General features: G+C 39.1%; 1 protein-coding gene across 4 annotated transcripts in view; it reads left to right on the top strand.

The window, feature by feature from the left end:
* The window catches only part of LOC139162402 (transducin-like enhancer protein 4), a 193,935-nt gene extending 175,906 nt beyond the window's left edge, over nucleotides 1–18,029 (top strand). For all 4 annotated transcript variants that reach the window (XM_070742718.1, XM_070742720.1, XM_070742721.1 and 1 more), the window contains 7 exons: nucleotides 1,838–2,087; nucleotides 7,725–7,972; nucleotides 11,624–11,771; nucleotides 12,338–12,488; nucleotides 12,771–12,847; nucleotides 14,815–15,255; nucleotides 17,192–18,029. In XM_070742718.1, the coding sequence (XP_070598819.1) occupies nucleotides 1,838–2,087; nucleotides 7,725–7,972; nucleotides 11,624–11,771; nucleotides 12,338–12,488; nucleotides 12,771–12,847; nucleotides 14,815–14,922 (982 nt within the window). In that variant the 3' untranslated portion in view covers nucleotides 14,923–15,255; nucleotides 17,192–18,029. The remainder of the gene's footprint in view (nucleotides 1–1,837; nucleotides 2,088–7,724; nucleotides 7,973–11,623; nucleotides 11,772–12,337; nucleotides 12,489–12,770; nucleotides 12,848–14,814; nucleotides 15,256–17,191) is intronic.
* The last annotated feature ends 4,594 nt before the right edge of the window (nucleotides 18,030–22,623 follow it).

Genomic DNA, 22,623 nt, shown 5'->3' on the forward strand with positions numbered 1-22,623 from the left:
GAGCGACTGCCTGAGCGGCTGGGGGGAACCTGTCTTTGGGTCCTGCACCTTTAAATTCCCGGATTCGGGTTAGCTGGTGGGACCCCCCTCATGCAAAGCATGGCAGGGTCGCAGGTGATGGAGTGGTCCCTCACCTGGACTTGCATCGAGATACGCCCATGAGTTGCCCAGGAAGTTTTGCCCTAACGTCATTTCCGCCCCGGAAGTGTTTGTTTGACCCTGCAGGTCCATTTCCGGGTCATAGTTGATTATGCTAATATATGCAAATTTAATGAATAAATTATGCAAATTTATGTTAATAAAAATGACCCAGTTTAAATCCAGCTCTTGTGTCCGTGTCGTTACTCCGTCTCTCCAGCAATATGTTCCAAAGCACCAGAATAGCAGTTTTTGTTCCTAACACCATGGGAATTTTTTCTTTTCCCCTGGTCTTAGGTGACCCCTGTGAAATGGTCATTCGACCCCAAATGGGGTCCCGACCCCCACGTTGAGAACCACTGCTATAGAGAAAATACATTTAGTTGACCTATCCTGAATGATACAATTCATGAAATATTAGAATTACCACGTTCAATTGGTAACCTAGCACTTAGATCCTTTATAAGTAGAAGTTTGGCAGCCATGGGTGAATAGTTTAATCTCCTCAAATTCTTGCCTTTGTAGCTTAAGGTCTTTCAGATATTTTTCTATAATGTGATTACATTTTCAATCACTAAGGAGACTATATGATGGTATTTGTTTATCTGAAAATAAAGAACAGGCAATGTAAAACCCTCCAGCTGTTTTGGACGGCAGTTGATGTTATCTCCAGCAAGTATGAACAATGATTGGAATTGATAGATGTTTTAATACATAACTTCTATATAGCACTAAGTACCATTTCTTTAACGTATTTTAATTAAGTTTACTTCCTTTTACTGGAAAAAAAGGAGACAGGTTTTTGTTTCAAAGAAGAAATTTGTGAACTATCTTTGCTATCCTAAATTAGATTTCCATGTCAGCATTATATCTATTAACTACACATTTCCTTGCAGTATACTCTAGATCAGTAATCTCCAACTGTGGCAACTTTTAAGACTTGTGAATGTCAACTCCTGGAATTTGCCAGCTGAGGAATTCTGGGAGTTGACGTGCACAACTCTTAAAATTGTCAAAGTTGGAGATCACTGATCTAGATCAACTTTATTTATTTTTTTAACGAAAATACTTAACAAGGAAGATATTTTATTCTTCAGTTGTAATTCTTGAATTGTTATTGCCTTTACCTAAGGACTTCAATACATGATAGATACCTTAAGCATAGCAATTTTAAGCACTGGAATGCCCTCTCTCCCTAGAAGAACATTTGCAGAATTTTGTTGATAAATTATTTGCAGGTGACATAACTACCAGTCATACAATGTCCTATTTCTGATTTTTTTAAAAAAAAAACCAACAACACTATTTCCCTGGCTGTATAGAATGAATGGCCCAAACTGCCTGGTGTTTCATTCAAAATAGAAATATATTTTACACTCGGCAGCAACCTATATTATGTCACATTATGTATTTTACAAACTGTATATTAGCATTATTTATATATTTATTTTTTATTTATTAATTGGACTTATATGCTGCCCCTCTCCGTGGAATCGGGGCGGCTTACAACATCTCAATAAAATACAATATTTAAAACATTTCTAAATCCAATTAACAGAACAATTAATTTTAAATATTTTTTTAAAGCTAAAAATTTAAAATCAAACATTATCCATTATCCAGTTATCCATGTTTAGTAAGATTTCATTGGTTAGACGATGCAAGGAATTAAAACAGGATTTCTCTCTGCTTAACCTAGAGCGTACTCATTTCATGTAAGTGCTGATGGTCAGATGCAGCCTGTACCTTTTCCTCCCGATGCCCTCATTGGTCCAGGCATTCCACGTCACGCTCGGCAGATTAACACCCTCAACCACGGGGAAGTGGTATGTGCAGTTACTATTAGCAACCCAACAAGGCACGTGTATACTGGTGGAAAAGGATGTGTCAAGGTCTGGGATATCAGTCATCCAGGAAACAAAAGTCCTGTCTCTCAGCTGGATTGTTTGGTGAGTAAAAATAACAAGAAATCTTGAATGGGGTACCCCGTGAGAATGATAGCCTTAGAAGTATACCTGTGGCATATGCAAATACAGTGATACCTTGTCTTACAAACTTAATTGGTTCCGGGACGAGGTTCTTAAGGTGAAACGTTTGTAAGACGAAACAATGTTTGCCATAGGAATCAATGGAAAAGCGATTAATGCGTGCAAGCCCAAAATTCACCCCTTTTGCCAGCCGAAGCGCCCGTTTTCACACTGCTGGGTTTCTCCTAAGGCTCCCCTCCATGGGAAACCCCACCTCCAGACTTCTGTTGCCAGCGAAGCGCCCGTTTTTGCACTGTTGGGATTCCCCTGCTGGGAATCCCCTGCAGCTTCACAAAAACATGGAAGTCGGGAGGTGGGGTTTCCCATGGAGGGGAGCCTCATGGAAATCCCAGCAGCGCAAAAACAGGTTCTTTGCTGGCAATGGAAGTCCAGAGGTGGGGACAGCCCAGCAGCGGCGGTGGGTTTGTAAGGTGAAAATAGTTTGTAAGAAGAGGCAAAAAAATCTTAAATACCGGGTTTGTATCTCGAAAAGTTTGTATGACAAGGCGTTTGTAGTTCAGTGACTATGATATTGTAAAGGGTAGATATAAGTGGCCAAGAATTGTTAAGCTTTACTAGTTCATCAATTCTTTAATCAAAACTATGGAATTTAACGAATGTTAAAAGGACCTCTACACCTTTTAATAGAAATATCATGCTTAAGAATATTGGTTACATGGCTAAAGGTAGGCAATGTACACTGCTCAAAAAAATAAAGGGAACACTTTAAAAACTTCAAGCAAATCAAACTTCTGTGAAATCAAACTGTCCACTTAGAAAGCAACGCTAATTGACAGTCAATTTCACATGCTGTTATGCAAATGGAATAGTTGTGCAAATGAAATATTCAATGAGAATATTTCATTCATTCAGATCTAGGATGTGTTATTTGAGTGTTCCCTTTATTTTTTTGAGCAGTATAGTTACATCGAGAGGTATCAGTTGAAGGATCCTTGTTTACAAATGCAACCATGTTCCTCATGCCACAACACCGTCTCCTAAAAGTCTTTCTTGCCTGTCCAAATTCGTATGGAGGATTCCCAATCCTTTGGGACATATTTTTTAAATGTTTATCATTGGCATTGACTGAAATCAATGTGACAGTAGGATAGCTCAGTGTTTCCCAACCTTGGCAATTTAAATAGTATAAGGGCAGACTAGATGGACCATGAGGTCTTTTTCTGCCGTCAGACTTCTATGTTTCTATGTTTCTATATCTGGACTTCAACTCCCAGAATTCCCCAGCTAGCATTCGCTGCCTGGGGGAATTCTGGGAGTTGAAGTCCAAATATCTTCAAGTTGCCAAGGTTGGGAAACACTGGGATAGCTGATATAAACATCATTAAGCATAACTAGCTAGATTATAACTATATATTCTTTATTTTGAAGCTTAATTTGCTACACTTCAATAGGTCGGTACTTTTTAGAACGCAAAGAAATAATTTCCTCTGTTATTTTCTCATCTTCAAATAAGAATCATCCAAATCCAAATGGCAGAATTCTGTTAGTACACTGAGGCAAGTTAAAACTCCCACAGTAGATAGGAGAATATTAATTAATTCTATATGATAGGCAGAATCCCATCGGTGAGCATTTTCTTATTCTCCTATTCAACATTATTGTTTTTAATGAAAACTACACCAAATGAAAATATGCTGAACTATGAGTAGATTATTAAAAGTACAGGTGGGCTTTGTTATTAGCAGTCTCAACCATGGTTTCGTGTAGCTGCTAATTATAGGCCATAAGCCATTATCCACACTAAACAATTTAATTTATCTTTGGCTTTTGATGTACCGTTCTCCCTTATGGTGGTTATAGCATCCAGGAATGGGTTAAATCCGTCTAGACTGAGTGCGCCCTTATTGCTATGCCTTTCAGGCATACAAATCTAATAAATAATAATAATAATAATAATAATAATAATAATAATAATAATAATAATAATAATAATTTTCACTCAACGAGGACGGTTGTGCCACCTTTCTTCCCAGAATTGGTGAAAATTGGTTGCTGTATTCATTGCAGAGGTTTACCATTCTACTAGGATTGTGGAGTTTGTTTGGCTTCTAACATCTGAGACTGATTGGTGCCTTTGGGCTTTAATTGCAGCCAAGCGGCTCTCGGTCTGCCTCAGGCAGAGGCTTCTCTGCCTGCCTGTGTGGGACTGTTTGCAAGGCTGATTGCTTATCTCTCTGAGGGCTCTCCGGGAGGGGGATTGCTTAAAACTTTAACTTAACTGAAGGAAAACTGAGGATCCGATATATTCTGTCAGCCACCCACTTGATCACACCTTAGATCTCCAGCTGGTGAGTGGGGAATGTGTCAGTCATTTATTTGAGGCTTCGGAGGCATTCTGCCCATTCAGGCTCTAATCAAAGCAGTCGCCCTGTCTACTGTCAGCAGCTCTTTTGGGGCAGCACAGGGCTAACGTTGTAACAGAAAGGCAGCAGCAGATTAACTGGCCACTAATAGAACCTTTTGACTGAGAGCTGGGATGGCCAGGCAACCATCAGATAGTGGTTGCCATTTTGTAACCGTGGTGGCCATTTTGAGAGCTCTGGGACATTGCTGCCTATTGGGAATTGATTCCCTAATCATAAAGAACGGGTGCAAATGCCATTATTATTATTATTATTATTATTATTATTATTATTATTATTATTATTATTATTATTATTATTATTTTATTATTATTATTATTATTATTATTATTATTATTATTATTATTATTATTATTATTTTATTAGACTTGTATGCCGCCCCTCCCCGAAGACTCAGAGCGGCTCACAATAAATAATACAGAAATACAAATCTAATATTAAAAACAATTATAAAAAACCCATTATAAAACAGTCATACAATCCAAACAAACCATACATAAAATGAAATAGCTACGGGTATGTCAATTTCCCCAAGCCTGGTGACATAGAAGTTTGTGAAAGGCAATGAGGGGGTGGGTGTTACTTTCAATCATAGGGCCATATTCAGCTGCTGACCATCCATCAGTGGAGCATTAGTGCCCACAGCCAACAGTCTGCCATGTCCAACCAGGGCACGGTGATAGTCAATGGCACAGTCACAAGGGCATGGCAATAAGGGCATGGCAATAATAAGCCATGCTCCACCAGGGCACAGATGGCCAGTTGTGATACTCACCTCATGTGCAGCCATGCCACAAAAGGGCATGGCATATATTCCACCCTTTGTATTATATACCATTTGAGCACATCATCGAATTCGCGCCGACAACGGTTATTAACTAAAACATCTGAATACAATCATTTGTGCACTTGCCCTTGTGCACATGTAGCGGACTATGATCCTTCATAGGACCAGGGGTCTGATCAGTCTAATACAGATGATCAATTGCAGGCTTCTGCTGGAGACATTAATTCAGAATTGGAATTTCTGAGGATGAGGGCGTCCATCTTGAACAGCCATCTTGCATCAGCCTGGTTTTTTAAAAAGATGCAGCCACATTCTCAGAAGTCTGTCAGGGGCACTTCTCTGGCCAGGGTGCATTTTCCACCACATGTCGTCACATCTCTCACTTGGTGGGGATCTCAGGTTCTTTCCAAGTCTGTTTTGAGAAGTGTTTAATGGTCCTGACAATGGATGCCAGCTTGATGGACTGGGATGCCCACATTGCTTCACATATAGTCCATGTTTAGTGGACCGGACAACACAAAACTGCAAATGCAGCATACGTGATGGAGCTATTAGTACCATGTAGAATGTGTGTCTTGCGGCCCACCCCGTCTGACTATCATCACCAAATTGCACCTCATCACAAGATATGTATACTACTAATACTTGTACCAGTACCTTTGTCATATTCCTTGGTATTGTGTCCAGGACAGCCCATTCTAAAAGAAAACATCTCGCGACTTCAAGAAATATTATTGACTTTTTCTTTTTGAATGGGCTGCCCTGGACACAATGCCAAGGAGTATAACAAAGTAGTTCTTTGATAAGATCCAACCTTCCTTCCAAAGGATATTTGGTTCCATTGGGTGCAGGAGATTGCCCTCCCTAGCTTTTGTGCACAGCCTGTCCACCCTGCAGAGAAACACTGGCGTACTCTGGATGTGAGATGAGCGCTGCGTATCTACAACAAACAGACTGCTGCGTTTCACATGTCAGAATCGTTATTTCTATCATTTCAACCAGCTTATTTCTATCATTTCAACCATGAATCCTAAGATGATGTGATCCACAGTACAATACAATAGCTAATAGCAACAATTGCTCCAGGCACCCTCTCACATCACCACCCACTCGATAAGGAGCGCTGCCATTTCAGCAACTTGGGCTACCTGGGCGTTGCTAGAGAAGGTTTGCTGCATGGCTACTTGGTCTTTGCCTTCTCCATTTGTACAGCACTATAAAGTCGATGTCTTCGCTTTGGCTGAAACATCCTTTGGCAGGAGGATGTTGCAGCAGGTCATCATCATCATCATTATTACTATTATTATTATTATTATTATTATTATTATTATTATTAATAATAATAATAATAATTAGATTTGTATGCCGTCCCTGTCAGAAGACTAGGACTAGGTCTCACAACCGGCTCAAAGTTGACTCAGCCTTCCATCCTTACAAGGATGGAAGGAGGTCCATCCAGACCCAGATTGTTGGGGGCAATATACTGATTATGTAAACTGCTTAGAGAGGGCCGTAAAAGGACTATGAAGTGGTATATAAGTCTAAATGCTATTGCTATTGCTATTTCGACAGCCAGCTTTGGCATGTCCCATTCTGGATACTATGTCCACCATGAGGGAGAAGGGGCATTGGTTTTACCTGATAGCCTCTTCTAGCAATGGTGGATATAGCATCCAGCCCCCCCCCCCCCCAGTTTACTCAACTTAGACTGTTGGCTTTGGTTTTTTTATGGATGAACTTCTTACCTTATTCTGGCACAACATATTCTGTCGCTTCACTTCTTCGTTTCTAACTGAAATGTATAGCAACAAGGGTATCACCTAAACAGCTTTGATAGACTCAATCCAATCAGAGAACAAATGGATTTGAGCCTTTCCTGGATGCTATATCCACCACTCCTAGAACAGGTGTGGGAGGGAGGGAGGGAGGGAGGAAGGAAGGAAGCTATTTCTCAGGGTTCTAAGACCAAATCTTTCTCCTACCCATAGATGTGGTGTTTTGTTATTTGAGGTTTCTTTTTTTTAAATAGTCTATTGATTATTTACATTCAAGACAAACAACCTGGTGTTATTTGAGGTTTCATGATCTGTAGATATATGCTGAATGAAACCTCTGTGAAAGAGATCACTCTTGCTGGAGCATTCAGATTTTTGTAACTTATTAGTCGTGGGAGACATATATTACAAAGAAAACTCTTTTCCTGAGAATGTGGCTGCATCTTAAAGAAAAACAAAGTGCTGTTTCATTTTTTTTTTAGCCCTGCATTCAAATAGTTCACGAGCTCATTAAAACCAAGAGGGAATACAGTAATTTTATAGATTTCTGTTTCTTTTATTATGCTTTTCTTTCTTCCGAGTAATCTCTTGGCGGTGCTTTCTGTGTCTACAGAACAGAGATAACTACATCCGCTCCTGCAGATTACTCCCTGATGGCCGCACCCTGATCGTTGGTGGGGAAGCCAGCACATTATCCATTTGGGACCTGGCAGCGCCCACTCCACGCATAAAAGCAGAGTTGACATCCTCAGCTCCTGCCTGCTATGCTCTTGCAATCAGCCCCGATTCCAAGGTGTGCTTCTCCTGCTGTAGCGATGGAAACATTGCAGTATGGGACCTACACAATCAGACCCTGGTCAGGTAGGTCAATCAAACCAGATTAAAAAGCATTGGTAAAAGTAGCTATTGCCACATGTTGTGTAGTTGCTTAATGTGCCTTACTTTTCAGAGTCTTCCTCCCATCTTTGGTGTTCCTTTTTTTAGACAGGGAAGAGTGACAGGGCATGTTGTGTGCCTTTTAGTTCCATCATGGAAGAAATTCAACAGCAAAGTGCTGCTTTCCCAGCAGAAACCATTAGCAGCTCTTTCAACCTTAAGCTGAGCTTGAGTGTATGTCTGTCTTTCTGCCTGCCTGCCTGCCTGCCTGGCAGTGAAGAGCTAGATTTCGGATTCATGCAAGGCTGTTGATTTTCAAAATTCATAGGATGCCTCAGGGCATCCACTAGAATGTCAATTATATGTAGATACTGTAGGGAGATTAAAATAAAACGGTGTCTCTGTAACCGGATAAAGAAGAACTAGATGGCAATAGAAAATATATGCTTGCGGATGTTAATAACCATGTAGATATGATTTTGGGATCCTGCCAAAGAGTGTCACTAGTATACCAGTCATTTGTGTTTTTATTCTTTTTTTAAAAATCCATCTTTGCCTTTGTTGTTTCTTCTTTGTCTCATTATGAGTCCTGGGGGAAGAGGGGGGAGAAAAGAAATGTTATGTCTGAATTTAATTTGCTCCTGAGATCTGAGGGCAGGGCAGGTAGTAAACCTAATTAAATAGAGATAAGAGTATGAGTAACCCCAGGCTGGGAATTCACAGAGATATATTGGTTTGCAGTTATCTCTAGTGGAAAGGAAAACTAAATGAAAACGAATAGCCTGTGCAGAATCTAAAGAATAATTCCCTGTGAAAACATAAGATGTCATCAGCTCATAACCGAATGGAGGATATTCTGTATTAAAACCACTTTAAAGTCCTGCTCAGACTTTCACAAAACCTATCGGAAAAAAAGCTTACTCCATCCATCTCCCACTTCTTTTCAACCTTTGTGTGTAGATGTCTTTGAGTAGCAAAATGCCCGTTCTCTTTTAGGATCCTGGACTACCAAGCAATATTAGGCAGCTTCCATGGAGGCTCTATAAGGATAGTTGTGCCCTAGGTATGATGAGTGATATGGATGACAACAAATGATAGAGTTAACAATTGGTCACATGCAGGATGTTCTTGTCTTATTAATGATTGAAGGTGCTTAAGAATCTTGGTTGTTCTTTTTTAAAAAAATAAAGAATTGGTTTTAAATATCTTTTTTTTAAAAAAGATCTTAGAGTTATAATAATAATAATTTATTTAATAATAATTTATTATATTAGAAGACATAGTTCTGGGTACATGCTGAGTTATTAAATATCTTTATTTGATTATATTCCCACAAAATCATGACTGGGACATTCTTTGATTTACCATATTTTTCAGACTGTAAGACACACCTAGCTTTTGGGGAGAAAAACAAGCAAAAACCCTACCTCTAGCTCCCAGCAATTTGCCTCCTTGCAGCAAAGAGCCTGAACCGCTTCAGCACAGCCTGATTTAGCATAAGCAACTGATTGGCGGTTGGATTGGCCTCCCGGAATACCAGCTATCAGCTGTTCCAGACTGTAGGGATCACCACCGCCCATTGCCGCCATCACCACCCACTGCAGTTACCACCTATCCCTGACGCCTGGAACAGGCCAAAAATGAAGTGCATGGAAGCAGGAAATGGGACATGCAGAGGCCAACAATGGGGCATGTGGAGGTGGTGATAGGCAGGGCAGCGATGGGGTGGGATGGTGGCAATGGATAGTGGCGATCCCGGCAGCCTGGAACATCTGATAGGTTGTATTCCGGGTGGCTGATACAACTGCCAATCAGCTGCTCATGCTAAATCAGGCTATGTTGAAGCTGAACAGGCTGTTTGCTGCAAGGAGGCAAATTTTGGGGGGGCAGAGGCCGAATGGCAGGGGCTGACAGGTAGGCAGGGCTTCAGCAACATTAACTCTATAAGACTCACAGACATTTCCATCCACTTTGGTGGAGGGAGTGCATCTTATACATTGAAAAACAGAATACATACACCTAAGGCATTATTTTATTGAAACAGCATTTTAAAAAGTGGAAGTGAAGGATTTTATGATACAGAACTCTTCTCCAAACACAACCCTTAATTTATTAATATTTTTGTTGGTGATATTTCTATACTGCTCTACGCCAGACTTTTAAAAATGTGTTAATGTAGCAGGTTAACCAGGGGCAGATTTCTCCTACCTGTTGCTACCAGTGCGCTGTGCACACCGCATGGGGAGTCTCACATGCACACACAGGCATCCCCAACATGATTTTGCTTCCATGCATGAGCAGGAAGCAAAAACATGCCCAAATCTTGTGAGGGGACATGCACACGCATGAGATTTTGGCAGTGTTTTGCATTCCCTCCTGAGATTTTTCTTCTGTCCATGCGCAAAAAGCCAAAAATACCAAAAATTAAAGAAAAAACTTGGCGGCACCCAAAGGACTGGAACCAGAGCAGTCGTTTGCAAATTGCACAATCTGGTGGCCGCTACCAGTGCGCAGTCACCTACAATGTTTTATTACATTATAAGGTTAACCTGAAGTTGCTAAGGGCCTTTAAAAATACCAAACCCCATTGCATTAATCTATACAGATAGCCCTTTACTTATGATTGCATTTGGGACCAGAATTCCCATTGCTAAGCTAGGCACTTTTTGAATCATGCTTAATTTCACAATGTTTGCCATGGCTGTTAAGTGAATCACTGCTAATCATATGCTTGAGATGCAAATCTGACTTCCCTTTTGATTTTGCTTATCGGAAGTCAGATGGGAAGGTTACAAGTGGTGAATCACATGACCCTGGAATGCTGCAACCATTGTAAATACATGCTAGTTGCCAACCGCCTGAAATTTGATCATGTGACTATGGGGACAATCGTTAAGTGCAAGGATTGGTTGTAAGTCACTCTTTTCAGTGGCTTTGTCATTAAATAGCGAATGTTGGAAGAGTAAAACACCACATGGCACGTACTACCATATGTGGTGGACGTGCCCAGAAGCAGTAAATTTTGGGCATTAATTAGAAATTGGATGAAAGATATTCTAAACTAGGAACTAGAATTAAAACCGGAAATATACCAACTAGGTATTATCAGTGGGCATCATAAAAAGGCAAATTTATATCTTATAATCCATGTACTTACAGCGGCAAGATTGAGATTTGCACAAAATTGGAAAAAAGAAAATATACCAATAGAACAAATGGTAATCAGAAAGATACTAGAATGTGCAAAAATGAGTAAAATGATGATGGAATTGCAAAATAAACAGGAAAATGACTATTATACTGTATGGGGAAAATTATGCAATTGGACAGAGAAAAAAACAGAGATGAAAAAACCAAACAAAATGAAAGAGGACAATGTAGAAAAGACAATGTAAAAACAACTTTATTTCAAAATGCATAAGTTTCCGTAAACTCCTTGTATGTATTGTATGATGTGTCTACTTTTTGTATGTGTTTGTTTGTTTTTTTCTTTCAAAAAATTCAATAGAAAATAAGAAAACATTTGCTTTCTATTTTATTTGGGGGAGCTCTTTAAAATCACCATGCAAGCTTTTGCAATGTTTTAGCAGAGGAAAGTTTTCCGAAAGTGATTGTCTCCCAACTTGGCATCTTTAGGCAATTCCAGGGCCACACAGATGGAGCCAGCTGCATTGACATTTCTAATGATGGCACTAAGCTCTGGACGGGAGGCTTGGATAATACTGTGAGATCTTGGGACCTGAGAGAAGGGAGGCAACTGCAGCAGCACGACTTCACATCCCAGGTACTCTTTTACAGAATCTATGCCATACAAAGTCACTCTTCTCTTCAGTTTGGCTTTCTGTGTTCTTTTACTAGATTAGGTCATGAAAGGAAGTAATTTTTGGGTAGATAACAGCTCTTTCTTGATCCCCAAGAGGTTACGGAGTCTTAATCACAAGCTGTCAGACTGAATGACTCCTCTCGATAAGAGATGTCCAACCTTAGAAACATTAAGAATTATGGATTTCAGCTGGCTGGGGAATTCTGGGAGCTGAAGTCCAAAAGTCTTAATGTTGTCAAGGTTGGCACCACTGTTCTAAATAATTGTTATCCTTTCTGTAGAACTTATTCCAAGATAATTTCTTCAAGAATATTATTTTAGTCCATCTGAACTATAGCATTTAATATATATTATCCAGCATGAATTGGGATAATAGGAACTTATTATCTTAACCTACTGTAATACCATCTTTTGAAAGAAAACCATAGATGTTTTTCCTTTTATTTTGGTTTTTTGTCTTTCAAAGAACAATAATTGTGTCAACAGGTACCTAAGTCATAATAATCCGTGTGCATTCATAATTTCAGATTTTCTCACTGGGCTATTGCCCTACGGGAGAATGGTTGGCAGTAGGGATGGAGAACAGCAATGTTGAAGTGTTGCATGTCACAAAACCAGACAAGTATCAGCTTCATCTTCACGAGAGTTGTGTATTATCCCTTAAATTTGCCCATTGTGGTAAGCAATTTAATAAATGCTGGCTTTATCATCTATTTGCTAAATATATTTCTAATAATATGTAATAATATGTAATACATAACTTTTTTCCTTTTCTAATACAGAAAAGGAAATAATGCTGTTTAATTTTGCATGTGTGACTAAATGTTTGTGAAACTTTGATGCGATGTATTGCTTTTACCAGAAGAAAAAACAAATGGGAGACAGAGAGATAAGAAGTAGAGCTTTACTGATGTAGAATTAATCAATTTCCTCTAATTATAATATAAAATGTGTTTTCAGGCAAGTGGTTTGTAAGCACTGGAAAGGATAATCTTCTGAATGCATGGAGAACACCTTATGGAGCCAGTATATTTCAGGTAAAAATCATTACCCATTCCTTCTTCCCTCAGCCCAAAATCATGAAGACCTTTGTCAACTTTAACAACTGTGGGCTTCAACTCCCAGAATTTCCCAGCTAATCATGCTCACTGGAGAATTCTAGGAATTGAAGTCCACAGGACTTAAAGTTGCCAAGGTCGGACATCTCTGATGTAGACCTAACGAGCATAGAGCAGTTCAGGAAGAGAAATGGAGGAAGATCATATGAATATTCTCTGAGCAAATCCCAGGATGGACTGATATCATGTGTTTTAATTGCTTCATTTGATTTTAGCTGCCCGATATTAATTGCACGTACTGTATAAACTTTGTCAGTGGTAGATTTTACAAAGCAAATCCGTTGACCAAATCTGCTCTCAGTAGTGTGGCAGTGTTCATCCGTTGAGAACGTTATATAACATTTTAAAGCCTCGCTGTTTTTAAGCCTTTCATTTTATGCTGAATCCGTTTTTCAGTCCCATTGCTGAAATTGCTATTAAAGAGTAATAACGGTGGCTTTCCTTCCACACCTATTACAAAGTGGAATCCTTGTAGCAATCGGAACTTTGGGTGATGGGCATGCGTATGTGTACACACAATAACAACAGTACGATAACCGCAAGGATAAACGCTAGAATAGGAGAAATCTGTGCAATATTGAACAAAAACAGTAGAAGCAATGAAAGAGAAAGAAGGCATATGACTCAGGCATATGACTCACTAGGGAGAATTTAAAGGTGCTTTTGGTGGCTTTGGGCAGTATAGTGTTCCCCCGATTTTCGCGGGGGTTGTGTTCCGAGACCGCCCGCGAAAGTCGAATTTCCGCGAAGTAGAGATGCGGAAGTAAATACACTATTTTTGGCTATGAACAGTATCACAAGCCTTCCTTTAACACTTTAAACCCCTAAACTGCAATTTCCCATTCCCTTAGCAACCATTTAGATTATTACTCTCCATGTTTATTTATTAAAGTTTATTAAAAAAAAATTTGTTAAAGGCGGACGAAAGTTTGGCGATGACATATAACGTCATCAGGCGGGAAAAATTGTGGTATAGGGAAAAAACTTGCAAAGTATTTTTTAATTAATATTTTTGAAAACCCGTGGTATAGACTTTTCGCAAAGTTCGAACCCACGAAAATCGATGGAACACTGTACTCTGAAACCAAGTATGGAGACTTTAACCATTTCTCTCTGAAGCATGTGTGGGCATGTTTCCCACTCTTCTCTTGATCCTGTAGATCTGTTTTCCTGATCCCAATGATCTGTTTTCGATCCCAAGGATCTTGTTTTGCTACTCTGGAGTCTAGGCCTTCCTTTCACGCCATGCGTTCTGCCTTTTGCATGTTTCTCATGCCACGCCTCTATTTGGTTTGAGGCCTGTTTCCCACAATCAGGCAGCAAAACCACAATTGGCTGACAGGATCACTGAGGCCTAATTGTTCCCCCTGCTAAGCCCGAATTCAAGCTAGGTTCCAAGTTTTTCCTTCACCGCATGGAGCGTCTGACTGATTTGTCAGCTAAAAGTAGGCTTTGAACTGTATTTAAGCAAACCAAACCATTCATTTTCTATCACAAACTGCCTCCTCTGTGGGCTGCTTTTAGACATCTGGTTATCCCAATTGGTTATGAATACACATTAGGTCACTTCTGTTTTATTTAAACTCTTCAAGGCTGCAAGAGAGAAAATAATACTGTGTAACAAGTATGTTTTGTTGATTTTAATCTCTAGAGAAGAGTACATGTATGCCAAGTACAACCTTATTATTCTCTCAAGCCTGGAGAGTTAACTGCAATTAAGTTTGAAGATGCACAGACTGGAGAATAATACCAGACAGGAAGCAGAAATGTATAATTGAACCATCCTGTAACTGTTTTATTTCTTAAAAGGAACTAATTTACTATTTCATCTGATTTATGCAGAGAATGGTTAACACATGCTTTTTTTCTTCTTCTTTTTGTTTTAGTCCAAAGAGTCGTCTTCTGTACTTAGCTGTGATATCTCTGTGGATGACAAATACATTGTCACTGGCTCTGGGGACAAGAAGGCTACAGTCTATGAAGTTATTTATTAGAGACAAATCTGAATGAAAACCGTACTCCTTCTAGTAGCACTTTGCTGTATATTACTTTTATTTTTCTTGTTTCCCAATCTGAGGGATGAAAATGTTCAACACGGTTGTGGAATTTTCCCGCTAGACTTGCTATTTAATAGCAAGCACTCATTAAGAACATATAAAACCAAATCTTCAGCTATCTACTTGGAAGAAGATGGAATAAGCATACTTAACAGGGAACTGACTCTTTTAATTATGTAACATAGCTGTAATGTATTTATTTTGTTAAAGAAATCTTTCTAACAAGGAACTGACTAAACAAAGTAGTCAGCGTCTCCCTTGGATTTGAAGGTGCGTTGCATTCTTGGTGATTTTACATTATTTGGTTGTGTGTGCCTGTTGGAAAACAAAGGGAAAATATTGTATGTATGTGTGTGTGCATGCTAATTATGATATCTGCATAGGTTATGCAGATACTATTTAAGCCAAGAGTTTCATTAAGTCATGTAGTTTAAAAAGAATGCAGTGTTACAAATGGCAGTGATCTAGTTCATATTAGCCTGTAGGAATATGAAATATGAAACGTGCTAGAGAAACAGGATCTTTCCTCCATTACTTATCATGCCATTCAGATATGGGTTGTCATAATGTCTAAACAGGATAAGAAATTTCAGTAATGTTAGGCACCTCCCAGACTAAGGATTTGTCCAGAAATAACACTAATCTGTTATTAAATGTTGCATGTATTGTATAAACCTTCCAAAAACCACAAGCTTTTTCTGTAGTGCATTGCAATGGAATGAAAAGCATTCGTTTTCATTATAAACAAAGAATGGCTGCTTATGTCTACTGTGACAAACTGCTTAATATTGAGTAGGATTTACTTAAAAAAACATACTTCAAATCATAGTTGATAGTCTTGTGTTTATTTCTCTTAAACTAGCTTTCTTCAACTTCAGGTTATTCAGCTGTTTTGGATGTTAACAACTATCTCAACCAATACAGCCAATGATTAAGAATGATTTTTTGATCTCCTTGAAGTTGCTCTAGAATAAAAGGAAAGGAGAAGCTTGTAATGGCTTAGCCAGGTTTATTCCCAGACCCGAGACTTATCCAACTTGGACACTATCCAGTTGAGTTGACTTTCAACTTCCCAAATTCCCAGCCACTGCTTTATCCTAAAGTTTACACATCTGGAGGGAACTCAGGTCAAGGAAAATTGCCATAATTACCATTACTAAACTGTAATTGAGGTTTATGTCTGAAAACAAGCAATAGTGGACAACAAATTATAAATTTGATCAATCTATGCTGCATTGTATTCTCTCTCTTTCTTTTTCTTGCAAAATATGTATGCATCAAAAATTAAAAGGGATTAAAATCCTATTTTACCATGTTCTATAGCAGAGGTGTCAAATTGGCAGCTCGCAGGCCAAATGCATCACATGCGGGCTATGGCCACCCCAGCTCCATGAATAGGAAAAACATTTTGAAATGTCACATGATAGTAACGTGATGCAGTGAGTTTGACACCCATATTCTACAGCCTCTAGTCATCTGCAAGTTTTATTTAATAAGACCAGTTTCTTGTTATTTTATCCTGAGTTGCAGTAACTCATGTTTTCTCTGGTGGCTTGGTATCCTAACTATACTGCTCAAAAAAATTAAAGGGAACTTTCAAATAACACATCCTAGATCTGAATGAATGAAATATTCTCATTTGAATACTTTGTTCTGTACAAAGTTGAATGCACAACAGCATATGAAATTGATTGTCAATCAGTGTTGCTTCATAAGTGGACAGTTTGATTTCACAGAAGTTTGATTTACTTGGAGTTATACTGTGTTGTTTGAGTGTTCCCTTTATTTTTTTGAGCAGTGTACATTCTTACAGCGTTTTACAAATTATTTAGGTAGTTCTGGTGATATCAATTTCTGATTCAAATGAGTATTTCCTTAAGTCCTGCTTAAAAGTAATATTGTTTTGAGGATATACTCTGTTATGCAGGGCAACCAGATGCAGAGGCATGAGGGATCACGGGTTTTTTTCTCGGTCCCATATTTTGAGCAAATTCAGTAAGTTCATATTTCTAAGGGGAAATTAAATACAAGAAATTGTGAAAATACATGCCAAAACCAACTATACTCTTAACAAGTTATTTTAAGCAGCCATTCGACAGTGTTTTGCCAACCTCCTGCAGAGTATATAATGGCTATACTTTTGAGACATTTAAGTAGAGTGCATTGGTCAGAATTTTTAATATCACTTTTATTTTGTATATTTCAGAGAGAAGTACAATAATGTGTCTCTAAGATCATCTTCATTCCTTCTGGATGTTTTTGCTACATTTCTTTGAAAAGAAAGATACATGCCTTTGGGCAATTTTGCAGTTCTAAAGATTACAGAAAAAAATATTTGATACATTCATTGGAGATGGCACTGAGAAGGGAATGGATTCCGACACGAATACAAACTATAAAAGTGAGGACCTCAGAGTTAGAATTTAGAAGAGCACTCATTCTGAAGTGCAGAACAAAATGGATTTTTCACTCGGAGAAGGACTTGCTTTATTTACCGCCAGTTCTATCCAAGTCTTAGTTGAACGTCTCTGAAATGGACGCAGGCTGAGCCATTGTGCCAGAAACCATGTGTTATCTTTTTATGTTGTTGTTGTTGCTGTTATACTATGACCTGTGACATATTCCTTTTGAATGCTTTAAAAAAAAAACCTTTTAAGTCTGTGGATCTGCTGATGTACAGTGCCTTTGCTGCTATGGATCAAAATCAAAAGAACTGTGTAGATAAACCTTTATTGTGTAAGTAGAAAATTACTTAATTTCATACTAGAAATGGGTTAATGCTGCAAGTTACAATGGACTGTTCATTGAAGTTCCAAATGTGGTAGCAAATAATAATATTAATAATAATAATGTGTTAAGTGCTCAGTGTTTGATGTCATTAACAGTTTCGTAATACTCTACAGTGTAGAAAGATTTTGATACTAAACTGTGTCATTGTACATAGTTCTAATGCATTGTATTGACCACAAGTACTTCTATAATGGTAGGTTATTGTTTGTGCATTCAAACTTTTAAGCATTAAACATAAGTAACTTGTAAGAAAATATTTTTTCTAGTTTTTTCTTCTTTTGTGTGATACACTATGAAACCAGCAAACAGATGTTATTGCTTTTTCAACTTACTCTAAGAACATATGATGTATATTAAAAGGCATTTCCCATTCCATAGGGTTTTTTTTTCCTCAATGAGTTTATTAAACAAAAATATTGTGTGATTATATCAAGTGAATTGTTTGGCAACTTTGTAGATGTTAGTGCCAGATATGGTTTCAGCATATGGTTTCCATTAATATATCTTTTTTTCCTATAGTATAGCTGCAGTAACCCGCTTTGCATGTGGCAGTAAACCACAGTGTGTTTGGTTCTTAACTTAGGGTGGCCTGGGAGCCATACCATTCCGATTTGTTGAACAACAAATCACTGCTGGTGGGGAGAACTTCTTAGTACCGATGGAAGAGAATATTTATATTTCAGAGTTGAACTGTAGGGTCCTTGGTGCTTGCAGGAAAACAACAAAGCTCAGAGAACACCAAGGACCTCACAACACTCTTAGTTCTTTATTCACCCTATAAAAAAACAAGATTCTTTCCCAGGCATGAATGGGATAGGTATATGCAATTATCTCACATCAGCTGAAAAGAATGGACGCTTCGGTTAAAAAAATTTAAAACAAATGGATGTGAAGTATAAACAGTTAAAATATTGGTGCTGAAGAGCATGAACATATTTGAAGATAATTCATACTTAATAGAGTTGTATGTTGCATCAGATTTCAAAGAGACGACAACAATGAAAGGCTTCTAAGTGTGTTGAGTACTCACGTGCCCAGCGGCTAGAAACTTGTTAAAGTAGCTGCAGCTTTTCGCAGGATCACATGACTGCTCTTCATGCTGTAACATAACCCAAAGAAAAGGCACATTTGGTCTAAGATAGCAATAGCAGTTAGACTGTATTTTTTGGAGTGTAAGATACACCTTATTCCCTCCCTAAAAGAGGGTGGAAATGTGGGTGCATCTCATGCACTGAATAAGCCATTTTTGGCTTTCCAAAGCCCCACTCCTGTGTCCAATTTTGGGGGAAAATTGGTGCATTTTTTGCAAAAATGGGGTGTGCAGAGGGGTTGGGAAGCCTGCAGAGTGCTTCTCGGGGGATGGGGAAAGGCAAAAGCACCCCCATTTTTGCAAAGAGTGGGCCGTTTCTTTGCAAAAACAGTGTTTTTGCCTCCCCCCAGCACCCAGAAGCACTATGCAGGCCTCTCAAACCCTCTGTGCACCCTTTTCACCCATTTTTGCCAAAAATGGGGCACAAAGAGAGTTTGGGAGTCCTGCAGAGTGCTCCTGGGGGCTGGAGAGGACAAAAAAAAATTCTTACCTCTTTAATATCTTGGTGTGTCTTATACATCAGTGCATCTTATAGCAGTATATACTGCTTCATAGGGCTCTCTAAGTGGGTTACAGAATGAGTAGTGGATTCCTACCAGAACGTTAAAGGATGCCCCACAGGTAGTAAAAGTTGAGCTGTGCATGCAGCTTCTGGTGTCTTGTGTGTGTGCACGCGCACATCCCAGCATGTTTTTGCTTCTGCGCATGCGCAGGAAACAAAATCTCAGGAGGGGATGTGTGTGCGAGAAAGATTTTGTTGATTGTTTACTTGTGCACATGCCCGGAAGCAAAAAAAAAAAAAAATCACTGGAATCTCATGCATATGCATCACTTTACAAGATTTTTATTCCTGCACATGCGCAGAAGGAAAAACATGGAAGACACCAGAGGTTATGTGCACAGCGCACCGGTAGGAGCAATCCGCCCCTGTACAGAATCCCCATATTGCCTCCAACAATCTGGGTCCTCATTTTACCAACCTTGGAAGGATGGAAGGCTGAGTCAACCTTGAGCCGGTCAGGATCGAACTCCTGGCACTGAACAAAGTCAGCCTATAATACTGCATTGTAACCACTTCACCACCATAACTCTATGTGTGCACCCATGTGCCTATTTTTCTCTCTTCCTTTCTCAATTCAGCTACCTTTTACCTTCAATCTATCTCTATCCTAGTCTCAGCCCCATCATTTACTTATTCATTTATTCACCCATCCATTGCTTTACTGATTGTGATGAAAAGGGGGAATATGAAAGAGGGAGAGAGAGAGAATCTGTATGTGGGACAGTGGTTGGTATATGTGAATTGTCTCAAATTATTTTTTAAGCAAAATATTTTATGAATAATTTTAATTCAAAATTATTTACTAAATTTTCTAATTATGCTTACATACACATTTATCAGGGAGGGGTATATTTCCAGTTCAGCAAAACCCACAGAATTATAGTCTTTATCTACAATTCCACTGCTCAAAAAAATAAAATAACTCAAATAACTCATCCTAGATCTAAATGAATGAAATATTCTAATTGAATACTTAGTTCTGTACAAAGTTGAATGTGCACAACAGCATGTGAAATTGATTGTCAATCAGTGTTGCTTCCTAAGTGGACAGTTTGATTTCACAGAAGTTTGATTTACTTGGAGTTATATTGTGCTCTTTAAGTGTTCCCTTTATTTTTTTTGAATAGTGTACAATTTTGGAAGCTCTGGATGTATTAAGAGCATCCAACAGAAACATTTTTTAATGACATTGCCAAAAGGCATTGCTAAACTTAAACATAAACCTGAGTTAGGTTTATGCTATAAATACATTCTTGCACATCAAATTTTGTTTGGTAGTTTTATGAATAGATTAAAAAGCAGATCCTATCCCAGTTTCTGTCATCCTTAGATATCCAAGTCCATAACGGATGAAAAGTTTTAGAAGTGAGTGAGTCCACACAGCAACAAGATTCCAAAGCTTGTTTTATCCCTTTCGGCCAGGGGTCCCCAAACTATGGGTTTCAGGCTACAGGCTGCATGTGGCCCACCAAAGCCATTAATCTGGCCCGTGCAGGACCACGAGGCTGCCCCACCCATTTCACCCCACTCACCCTTCAGCAGAGCTAGGATTTTCCCTGAAGGCAGTAACTGAAAAGTAATTTTGGTCTGCAGAATGTTTCTGGAGATGTGGGTGTGGGAGACCAAAAAATGGGCAAAAATGGCCCATTTTTGGTAAACCCATCTCTCATTTTTCCTGGTTTTGGACTGCAGAACACTACTGTACTGTTGAAAGAACACCAAAAAAAAAACCCGGGCAAAAACGTCCCGTTTCTGGTCAAAAAAATGTCCTATTTTGGCCTGGTTTTGATCTGCAGAATGCTACTGGAGGTGGAGTAGTGGTAATAGGTGGCCAAAAAAATGGGTAAAACCAGCCAGTTTTTGGTCAAAAAAGAACCACTTTTGCCTGGTTTTGGATTACAGAATGCTACTGGAATGGGGATGAAAGGAGCCCAAAACCAGGCAAACCCTGCTCATTTTAGTCAATAAACAAGCCCTTTTTGCCTGGTTTTGGACTGCAGAATTCTACTGGAGGTGGGCAGAGCACATAGATGCCCCAGGAAGCAAAAAAAGGGGCAAAAACTGCCTGTTTTTCACCTCCCCTGCCTCCAGAAGTTACAGATGAAACTCAAAATATTAGAATATTGTGCAAAAGTTCATATATATCAGTAATGCAACTTTAAAAGTGAAACTAATACATGAGAGAGACTCATTACATGCAATAGCAATAGCATTTAGTCTTATATACTGCTTCATAGTGCTTTGCAGCCCTCTCTAAAGCAGTTAACAGAGTCAGCATATTTCCCCCAACAATCTGGGTCCTCATTTTACCCACCTAAGAAGAATGGAAGTTTGAATCAACCTTGTGTCTGGTGAGATGCAAAGCAAAATAGTTCAAGCTGTGATTTGTCATAATTGTGATGATTATGGGGTACAGCTCATGAAAACCCCAAATCCACAATCTCAGAAAATTAGAATATTGTGAATAGGTGCAATATTCCAGGCTCAAAACTTAATTAGCTCTAACCGGCTAATTAAGCCATATCACCTGCCAAGGGTTCCTGAGACTTTAAATGGACTCTCAGTCTGGTTCAGTAGGAATCACAATCATGGGAAAGATTGCTGACCTGATGGTTGTGCAGAAAACCATCATTGACACCCTCCATAAGGTGTCATAAAGCCTCAAAAGGTAATTGCAAATGAAGTTGGAGTTTCCCAAAGCACAATGTATCAAAGAAAATTGTGTGGAAGGGTAAAGTGTGGAAGAAAATGTACACAATCAGCAGGGATGACTGCCGCCTGGAGCAGATTGTCAGGAAAAGGCCATTCAAAAATGTTGGGAACTTTTTACAAGGAGTGGACTGAGGCTGGAGTCAGTGTATCAAGAGCCACCACACATACAGATCCTGGACAGGGGCTTCAAATGTCTCATTCCTCTTGTCAAGCCGCTCCTGAACAACAAACAATGTCAGAAGCATCTTACCTGGGCTAAAGAAAAACAGACCTGGTCTGTTGCTCAGTGGTCCCAAGTCCGCTTTTCTGACAAGAGCAACTTTTGCATCTCATTTTGGAAACCAAGGATCCAGAGTATGGAGGAAGAATGGAGAGGCACACACTGCAAGATGCTTTAAGTCCAGTGTGAAGTTTCCACAGTCTGGGTTGATTTGGGGAGCCATGTCATCTGCTGGTGTTGGTCCACTGTGCTTCATTAAGTCCA

The sequence above is a fragment of the Erythrolamprus reginae genome, chromosome 2 (assembly GCF_031021105.1).
Source record: "Erythrolamprus reginae isolate rEryReg1 chromosome 2, rEryReg1.hap1, whole genome shotgun sequence".
Classification (NCBI taxonomy): domain Eukaryota; kingdom Metazoa; phylum Chordata; class Lepidosauria; order Squamata; family Dipsadidae; genus Erythrolamprus; species Erythrolamprus reginae.